Consider the following 10,997-nt stretch of genomic DNA (forward strand, 5'->3'; position numbering starts at 1 on the left):
TCGCGCTGATTGTCTCTGTTTGATTGGAGGTCGTTAACCAAATGGTTAAATAATAACTGATTTAAAGAAGACTCGGTAAACGTTTATTGTTCAACGACATCCAATCAAAAAGAGACATTCAGCGGGACGGTTTCTGGCTGGCACGTATAAATCTTGCTACGCATTTTGACCGTTCAAAAACTGTGGGATTTTAACGTCTTTAATTTTATTCGAGGGCTAGCTCTGGACCTTTTGCATGGATTTTCGATCGGAAGGTAAGAGGAGAAACTAAAATCTTTCGAGAGGACCTTCTTGCAGCGAAGTTTGAAAGTGGAGCGATGCGATTTTCTGGGGGAAGATCGCTCTGGCGCTGGAGCCCTTTCTAAACAAGGACTCCTCCCTTGTCCTTCTATTATTGGGAACAGTAAACGGCGAACTCAAAATCGTTCCTTCAAAATCGCTCAAAAACCGCTTTTGAGACCAAAGGACCACAATATACCACAGGTAGGGTAATTCAACGTTTATTTAGCATTGATTTATATACATACTCAACTGCGTGGATTAAAAACCTGGTAAAGCGGTTGGCCTTGACAACATTCCAGCTCCCCTTTGGGAGCTCTTTGGGAGCTCTCCTTTAACAGCTCTTTACAGTCGGGGGTAGTCCCCTCAGAATGGAAGGCTGCACGCGTCATCCCCTTGTTCAAAAAAGGCAAAGCAGACGATAAAGACAACTATCGTCCTATTTCTGTTTTGCCGGTTGTTTCTAAAGTGCTAGAACGAGCTGTACATCATCAACTATACACCCATCTTCAATGCTACAAAGTTCTTAGCCCTTATCAATGCGTTTTCCGAAAATGTCATTCCACTGAGTGGGCCGCTATGTGCTTTGCGGATACAATCCGCAGAAACATTGATCAAGGCCGATTGACTGGTGCGGTTTTTATTGACCCGCACAAGGCATTCGAAACCGTCAACAATGAAGTGCTGCTGAGCAAACTGCAAGGGCTTGGGGTGATGCATCGTGAGCATGAGTGGTTCAGGAACTATCTACACAACCGCACCCAAGTGGTGGGATTTCAGTGTGTGTCAAGTACAGCTGAGCCTGTATCTGTTGGGGTACTACAGGGGTCTATTTTAGGGCTGCTGTTATTCGTCCTTCACCTCAACGATCTCCCCAGTGCAGTGGTGGAATGCAATGTTCTTATGTACGTCGACGATACTGTCCTATTTTCCTCAGCTCCTGAAGTGTCTACTATCGAGGCTACCTTAGTGAGGGAGCTTAGAACCATTGAGTGTTGGCTTCGATTAAATAGTTTATTAATCAGCGTAAGACAGAGGCAATGCTTTTTGGGACATCGCAGAGGCTTGCTAAGATAGATCAGTTTTCAGTCAGTGTAAATGGGTCTGCTGTAAAGCGTGTTACTGAGTTTAAGTACCTGGGTGTCATCTTTGATGAACACCACAGCTGGAACGAACATGTGAAAGAAATTGTGTCTAAAGCTGGCAGGCCGGTCGGTCTATTAGGACGTGTTCGCCGTTATATCACCACACATAGTGCAAATGCCATTTTTTTTATGTATGATTAGACCGACTTTAGAGTACTGTGCTGGGGTCTGGGGAAGCTGTGGGGAAGTAAATAGCGGAGCTCTAGAAACTCTGCAGAAGCGCGTTGGAAGAATTGTAATCAAAACATCTAATAGTGACACTGCGATGAAAGCTTTGAAATGGCCAAGTCTTAGGTCCAGGCGCGATGAACACTTCCTAAAACTTGTAAGGAAATGTATACGTGGTCGGTGCCCTCAGTATTTTAATAACTACTTTGTTTTTAACAAGGACATTTGTACTCGTTCAACCCGCCAGAGCAATCCCTTGCATCTGCCTGTTATAAGAACAGAAGTGGCCAAGAGATCCTTTCGGAGCCCCATAGCTAAGGAAATGTGGCAATCTACCCATCCGAGAAAATTTGGTATTCACGTGACCGTACACCGAGCGAGCGACCGTCCGTCCGCGCCACAGGCATACCAATGTAAAATAACTCAATCAAAAGGTATGGCAACCCAAATGCAACTCAAGGTTTTATTTGGAAGGAAATCACATGGCTGCCCGGTCTTTTAGAAAGAAAAAACAACAACAAAGTCGTGTCTTTTTCGGCGTTATTTTTTATGTGTACACTAACGTGGATAACAGAGAAAGTGCTAGAGCGAGTTACTGAAAACAAAGGAGACGAATTTCGTAGGAAGAAAAGCATGGAAATTCAAAGCGGCGGCGAGAAAATGAGAAATGATAGCGGCCAGCAAGGTAAAAATGAGCGGCAGTGAAAAAAAAAAAGCCAACATTAACACAGGAAACAAAGTATTGGATAAGTACATACGACAATTCCTCCATAAAAATAATGTGTAACTAGGACGTTTGACGTTTCAGTCGTACAAAACAGCGTTGTAGTCGTGCAAAACAACGGCAAAGGGAAAGACAAAAAAGCGTGCAAATTTGTTTTTTTGCTAATTACATCTATTAGTCTTGAAGCCATTTTCATTGTCGTCCCCGTTTAGCATTACACGATTTAATTTTTTTTGTTTACACGTACTATGAACCAGAACTTCGCTTTTAGCCCTGGCTAAATCTATATATTAGTTATTTAAAATGTACATAATCTTGAAAGATCTTGTTATTAGTTCATTTGTTATATCACCTTGTATATATTTTATTATTATTATTTTTATTATTATTTATAGTCTAGTTAGTGAACTCAGGGCTCCTACTGATAGCAGGTATGCTTTGTAAGCTCCCTGAATGGACTACCCTGGGTAAATTACTTTTTGAGTTTAAATAAAGGCGTCTATCTATCTATCTATCTATCTATCTATCTATCTATCTATCTATCTATCTATCTATCTATCTATCTATCTATCTATCTATCTATCTATCTATCTATCTATCTATCTATCTTAGCAATATATCGCTATAGGTCAAGCGAACGGTAAATCCACTACATTTACTATAAAATAACAATCGGTTACACACACAGATTGTGTGGGCTCCCTTTGCTGTCACACATGTCCAATACTCTCGACCAGATTCCAGTGGACAAAACCTGGAGACGGACGGAGTCTAGTCGAAAAATGAAACTATGGAACTCCATTTATAACAACAAGATTAATATGTAAATATGAAGAAGAACTCAAATATTTGCATTAGACAATATATCTTGGTATCAAGATAAGAATAAGGGTATTATAAAACTGACCTAATTATATTTTCGCATTAATATATATACGTCATAGACACGTTGAATGCGTATCTATACATTACGAAACATTGTGTCATAACGTAAATATATGTTATGTTGCTTACCTCGCAAATACTTTATGAACATAATATAATCATAATATAATTACGTTATTAGTATGTGTAATCAAATGGTGACGAGTGAAACAAGAATCGCCGAAAGGCGATTTTTAACTGGGCTGCAAAGGGGCTATTTTTTCTGAGGGGAGGGGGCGGCTATACACACTCAGGCTACTCTCATGTAAGACTGAAACATAAATTCATTCAAAACATTGTACCCTTTTGAAAGACTTTCGTAACCCAAAAAATAGAGTACCATTTTTAAGTGGGGGCTGTATAATAACTTTTAAATTCCACCATTATGAATAAAAATAAACAAGTTAGCCATTAATTCTACCCTGCCTCCGCCAATCCCTCTGTGCCCCAAAATATAGCGTTACAGTATAACGTGACTAATTTGACGTAACCGGAAATTCCAAAAATTGTTGTCGTTCTACGAGCATAAAGAGCGACGGACAGAGCTGATTTACACTAGACAGAAATATTGTATTGTATGAAAACCAGAAGTATACTAAAACAGACAGCCAACTGCCCATTGATCCCGCCTGATACAGGGGCCTCTGACTGCACTGAGACTTTGCTACGCTTTTAACAAACATGCCAACTCTAAATTTTCGCTGCCGTCAATCATAATTACGATCACAAGCGACGAACCTTGAAACAGAGAAACACAAACGGATCGAAATCCACAAATCACAAACCATGACCTTTTGAACGCGTGAAGTAAAGTTTTGTTTGCTAAGAGGTCCGTTAAGATAAGATGATTGAGAGCAGCGAAAAACGCAATCGTCGGTTGGCTTCTGAACTTCAGAATTCGCATGTTTGTGAAAAGTGCAGTAAATAGACGATCCTAATTTGCGTCTACAGTCTACATGAAAACGCACTATTTTTTCCACAAGATAAAAAAGAATATTCAGTTTTAAGATTTTCCTCTTGGTATTTTTCTCTAACTTAAAGGAATAAAATCCTTTGCATTTTGTGACCTAAAAAAGTTTAAAGATTTCTCGCTCGCATGTTGCTTTCATCAGCACGCACTTCAAACAATGTAAATAGATGAAACGATTGACAATATATTTTTTACCTGATACCCATATGAGTTAAAAATTCGCTCGAGTTCATTGTTTGTCTCACCCATGACTAACTTTTCTTCATGGACGATAACTATGCCGCTTTATAACTCCTCCGAAGTTTTTGTGCCAGCTAAACAATATGGAATCACTATTCACAGTTCAAGCGATTCATCTCAATGCACAATAATTGACCCTTATATTAGTTAAAACCCTATGATTCATTTGCCGAGTATATTAACGCTGTTTTTGCCCCTCACATTGACTGTGTTCGTATTCAAAACACCTTTAGGAAAATAAAGGTCATATAAGTCATGTGTATTATGTTTCGAGATAAATGGATTATACGCTTTTTTAAGTTTCCATTTTGTGGTGACTTCAGTTTACATCCCCATAAAATGGTAGAAGAAATATCAAGAAACATCACGAGAGCTGAAAATTTTCAAAGGCATGTTTCTGGAACTCGCTAATGCTGACATCAATATAGCGTGCTTGCTGAATGGGCGAAAACACAGAATTGTGATCACAAGATCATGTACAAATTTAATGATAAAAGCTTAGCAAGATACAGATAAATACAAACAAAAGCAAACCCCTTGAAACCTCGAAGTGGGCTACACTTGTATGCTCTACTCAGTCACCAAACCTTGTCAGTAATAGCTCCTATTTTCCTCAAGTCAAGCCTTGAACTTGTGTGCGAAATTCTCAGAGTTCCTATTTTTGTCCGTGTCTTCTTTATCCTCAGTATCCGAAATTTAGACCTCTAAATTAAATAGAAGGAAATATTTAAAGGAAAAGCCAGTCTTCTAACATGGCAAAGTTGTCACGTCCCTCGCTCATGGACGTGCGTAACATCAGGATTCATCTGACATTCATCGGCAACTGAGTTGTTCGCTTCACTGACTACGACAGCTTACAATCAAGTCTTCAGCCATAGTGTCGTCAACTGGTGAAATACTTTGCTCATAAATTGTGCTTCTTAATTGCTCATGTACTACATCGATCGATAATTCTCTCTTTGACTTCACGAAGCGGCCCCGGCGTTCCAAACCTGACGCTCACAGTCATCTTTTGGAGTGAACCTACCGTGAACGGCGTGTCGGTTTGTATGCAACGTGAGCATTTTTCTGAGTTTCCCAGCGCCAACACCATCTAACTGTCTTAAACTCGAACAATAAAAAAATTATAGAGTAACTCCTATGATCGAATCGCTTCGAACAACGTAAATAGCCTTCTTCAGGTTCGCAACGCCTTGTGGGTTTTTCCGGGGGAGCGGAGACGAGGTACAAAAAGTATCCGTGCAAGGCTCCGTGCAAGGAAAAATCATATGGAGCCATTTGTGAAAACATCGTTTCTCGGTACCAGACCCTCGTGTCTTCCCTCCCCCGGAGGCAGTTTTTCGCCACAGACGACCGAAAACCGAATTTATGACTGGGCTTGCCGGGCAGCCCAGTAATTAGGGAATAATTTCTCTTGCGTTTTGTCCAAATCCTAATAATTTCCCGAGCCTTCACGAGTATACCATTTCATTACCTATTAATATCATGGGTGACGAATTACGTCAGCAATCTTGGATTTTTGACATGTTTATCCTGGATCGTATCGATCGAGAACTCCACTCTCTCAAATGTTTAGACCTTAAATTTGGCTTATAAAGTTCAGAATTTTTTAGACTTTTTCGGCAAAATACCTGTTAGAATCCTTCTTCTTCTTCTATTTTAAAACCTCGTCGACATCTTGACACTGAGACGTACGGAAGGGTTGCCATGGCAATTTTGTAATTTCACATGTGAAATTACAAATTAACGCTGAAATTTCGCGCCAAAATTAAGGAGTAATTCGTCACCTATGATATTAAGACGCATAATAATATGTTATGCGTAACATGTAAATATACGTTATGACGCTCATGAGTATGCGTTGCGTTGACCTCGGTCACTTGCTTAACACCCACCGAGTATGCGCACAACGCCGACCAAAACGGCGGACGGAGAGAGGCTAGACAGTTTTCTTGGAGAATTACCTTCGCTAGTAGAGCAAGCAGACAGACACCGTCATTGCGAGAATGTCAACATACTAGAAAATATGAGACGTCGTCTAGATGACAATTATGTAGCTGTTCGAACTATCTTACAACACTGTATGAGCCAAGAGGATTGTGATGATTTGAACCTTTTCCTCAAGGAAATTCACGATCGATTGCCTCGCAAAAATGACAAAGATGCCAGTTCTGCCTTTTTTCCGCGCGCTTTTTTCCCGACACCTTGAGCATGCTCACTGGATATCTTTTCGCTGGAACCGCTGGACGGTCAACGCAGCGTCAAACCGTATACAGTCGACTCCCGATAACTCGAACCTTCAAGGGAAATCGAAAAAAGTTCGAGTTATCGGGAGTTCGAGTTATCGGGAGCTCGAAGAAAATAGCCTAGACTAAGGTAAAAAACATATTTTACTGCACAGTGAACATTTCATCACCTTTAATTGTAGAAAGGTCAAGTGAAAATTAAAAGATACTTCTAGATTATAAATCAGAACGTAACGAAACAAAACATGACCTAAATAGAGCATGCGTTTTACTGTTTTGAGAAGAAAAGCTGCTTCACGTTAGCCTGTGACAATTAACATCAGCCTCCATTAGCAAACCATACTCCTACAACACTTTAATAGGAAATCCAAAATTCAATGTTTCGGAAGCCAGTAGACGGCTTTTTTCCCGACTTTTTAAGGGCTCAAAACATGGTTCGAGTTATCGAGGGTAAAATTATATAGAAAATGACCTGAGGGGAAACGAAAATTGGTTCGAGTTAGCGGGAGTTCGAGTTATCGAGGGTTCGAGTTACCGAGGGTAAAATTACAGTGAAAGTATGACGGAAATCCAGGGGAAATCGATTTTGGTTCGAGTTAGCGCGAGCTTCGAGTTAGCGAGGGTTCGAGTTATCGGGAGTCGACTGTATTTATATGCTACGCAGAACGTATACGTATATCATGTGCCTTAACGTAATCAATGTTCATAACGTATTTGCGCGGTAAGCAACATAACGTATATTAACGTTATGACCTAATGGTTTGTAACGTGTAAGTATGCATGCGTCGTGTCTATAACGTACATATGTTGATGCGAAAATATAATTAGGTCGGTTTTATAATACCGATCTATTCTTATCTTGATACGAATATTTATGGTCTGATTCGGTCATAAGTGGCGTTCCATATCAAACCGGAAGTACAGTAGAGTCCACTTGAGTTACCGGAAGTGTAAACAATACTTTGAGGAGGGTTGGAAAGTCGTCCGATGGAGTCCATCGGATCTACTGGAAACATGTCGATTCCGATGGAATCTCAGGAAGTCTAGTCGTGCCATGAGTCAAAACAAGCACACTGCACGTGTAACATAACTCGTTCTTTAAGCCCTAAGTCGAGACTGGCAAGTTTAACATGCAACATAACTCGTTCTTAAAGCCATGAGTCGAAACAAGCACGGTACACAAAAAACATAACTTGTTCTAAAAGCAATGAGCCGAAATGAGCACGCTACGCGAAGGGCATAACTCGTTCTTAAAGCCATGACTCGAAAGATATGTAACACAAGTCGTTCTTAAAACGATGAGAACAGTGAAACGCGATACGATAATAGGGAGTTTACGCAACGACGACGGCGACGGCTACGAAAACGTCACTTAAAAAGTGAATTTGCGCTGCCCCCCCCCCCCCAACTTAATTAGCAATTAATGAATGAGGCTGAGTAGGATATGAAGAGATCTGCATAATTCTTCATATCCTACGAAAGCCGAATTCATTAATTGCTTCATTATTCATTCAAAATAATTCCTAGTTTAAAAACATAGCTAAAACATTCTTACCTGCATCGATGTTAAGTTTATCTTCGATAATGTACGTTTAGATTTGTCCAGCTCCGTAAATATTCTCCAAATAGCAGATGTCGCTCTCCGAGTTGTCTTCTTGCTGTTTTTGCTATGTTTTTAGCCATTATTTCGCCTAGTTCCAGCTGCATTTCTTACTCTTGAAACGAGTGAAATGTCTGCCATTTTAGTTTTCACAACGAAAACAACTCAACCTCGTCCTCAGGTCTTCTCGGTTAACGGTGCAATAACCTGTAAAGGGCTGCATTTTTGACGTCATTTCCTCGTTAAACACAAAATTTTTCCAAATTTGGTCATCAGTAACTGGTTATGGTGAATTATGCGTGAGCTTTTAGCCAATCAGAATTAGGGAAATATTTTGAATGAAGAATAATCTCTCTTATTCCATCTCGTTTAGTCCGTCAAGGTTGGCAAATTTTTTTGGAGTTAAATTCTAAAGGACTCCATCAAAGTTCAGGAAAAGAAAAAGAAAGTTGATGTCTTGTGTTCCCGTCCTCGACAAAACGTGAAATTAGGCAGTTTCACGTTGTAGTCGTTCAACGACGGCAAAGAAATGTGCAAAAAGCCCGATGCACGTGCAAAGTTGTTGTTTTGCTTGTCTAAACCTATTGCTTTTTTCCGTTCTCGTTGCCGTCGCCGTCGTCGATGCGTAAACTCCCTAATAACAACCGCGTGACACCAACAGTAAAATGCAAGACAAACCACATAAAATAAAGCATTTACGGACAAAGCGCCGACACAGACATCGTTTTTGCATAGTAGAACAACTTTCATTTGACTTTTCTCCGCAGCAGATTCAAGAACAGAACAGGTAAGTTTTTATCTCTCATTTGATTTCCATTTGCAATTTACAAATAAGAGTGTGGGTTCCCTGTGATATAACTATCCTACACATTTTAAGGGAAAAAGTATAGTAATATAGTAAGTATAGCATAATAAATAAAAAAAAGTATGGTAAGTGTAACAGTAGCGGCAGCGGCATCAGTAGTAGTAGTAGTAGTAGTAGTAGTAGTAGCAGTAGCAGTAGCAGTAGCAGTAGCAGTAGCAGTTGTAGTGGCAGTGGCAGTGGTAGTGGCAGTGGCAGTGGCAGTGGCAGTGGCAGTGGTAGTGGTAGTGGTAGTGGTAGTGGTAGTAGTAGTAGTAGTAGTAGTAGTAGTAGTTACTAAATATGGCGGGTCAAGGGATGACAGGTACTACATCTATAAGGACAAGTCATAGTTGACCAAAACAAGTTAAAAAGGAATAAGGAATAACTTCAAAATAGTTCTTGTTCGTTGCAATATCATAAACCAAAAGAGGCATCATGAGAAAGGTTCCTTAAGCATGTACTGTCCACTAAAATTTTAGAACCTACAACTAATTTTGCTTTAATTTTCCGTCGTAGGGATATAAATTTCTTGGCGTGTACTGTGACACAAATGATGCAAACGTTGTGAAGCTCTCAAGCAAATCACTTTCAAATGGTTTAAGACAATACAAGTGTAGCTGTGCAGGTACTGTTAATACTGGAAACATGAACTTGTATTGTTACATTCACTACTGGGAATGTCCAGCTTAAGTTGAATAGAGAGAACTTGGATAGACTGTGCAGTAAACATATCAAAGAAGTAAAGAAAAGCTTCAAGACTTTGAAATGCTGATGAAAACAATTCAACTCACTACTTTTTCTTTAGTGAAATACGCTGATTTCGATTAAATTTCATGTCATAACAGTCTTTGGTAGATGAATCAAGTTTAAGAATAGCTTAAGAAACTTCTGACGATGGAATCGCGGTTAATTCCTATTCCAAAAAAAACGCCTTCTCGAAATCTTACGACACACAGTCAATAATATGAACCTAAGAAGATGGGTAATTACTTTGTTTTACAGACCACTATCTTAAGCGACCGGTCCTCTATCCTTATATGTAAAAGACTTAAATGTGTCGGGCTTTTCGGGCATCTACGGTACCTGAATCTTGTACCTTAGACGTTGCTCCAGCATTGCCACTTAATTAGTTCCACTAAACCTCAATGTTTGTGAAAATTTTCGAAATAAATTCCACCTGATTTCTTTTTCTACTTGCCCCTCGTGTAAAGACATTTTTAAGCTAACACTCTCATAGGTGCCACCCTCCTTTAGCAAGAGTGTATCTGACTCGACTGAGGTGGTCGCTTACAGTGAAACCAGTTAACTACATAGTGTAAGGCCAAGGCGTCTACAAGAAAAAAAATTTCGTGGTACCAGATGTAAGTAGTAAAAGTAACTTGCTGAAACTTCTGACCAGTTCGGGAATGCCCAGTTTAAAGAACCCGCTGGAGGTGTCTCCACAATCAATCGTCACCACCAGTGACCAAAATCAAAATACTTATATAAATACATATATAAACATAACATCTGGATTGTTTCAAATAAACTGTTACACGAGAGGATTATAGTCACAATGAAAGGACAGCTCAGTCTCTGGGCGTTCCCGGCTCCGTAAAACCAGGACTCTACCGTGAGCGAGCCGACAACGGGGCAAGAGAGAACGCAAGGACCGGGACCAAGTTGTTGAAAGGATATATTAGGACTACAGTACCCTTATAAATGATCTAGGGCTCTTACAAATTTCTCCACAATCACAACTGTATTCGCTTTCGTGCTTGATAATTACTATGTTCCAGACGCTTCTCAGCTTCAGCAAAAACTGAGGATTGACAAAGCAATGACTGTGCTAAACTGCTATGCGTGCGCATAGCAAAG

General features: G+C 39.9%; 1 protein-coding gene across 1 annotated transcript in view; it reads left to right on the plus strand.

Annotated features, from left to right (window-relative positions):
• LOC140943688 (uncharacterized) overlaps positions 1-10,202 on the plus strand; it is a 29,519-nt gene extending 19,317 nt beyond the window's left edge. Inside the window, exon 4 of the mRNA XM_073392800.1 lies at positions 9,657-10,202. Coding sequence (XP_073248901.1) covers positions 9,657-9,830 — 174 coding nt within the window. The 3' untranslated portion in view covers positions 9,831-10,202. The remainder of the gene's footprint in view (positions 1-9,656) is intronic.
• The last annotated feature ends 795 nt before the right edge of the window (positions 10,203-10,997 follow it).

Source organism: Porites lutea, chromosome 7 (assembly GCF_958299795.1).
Source record: "Porites lutea chromosome 7, jaPorLute2.1, whole genome shotgun sequence".
NCBI lineage: Eukaryota > Metazoa > Cnidaria > Anthozoa > Scleractinia > Poritidae > Porites > Porites lutea.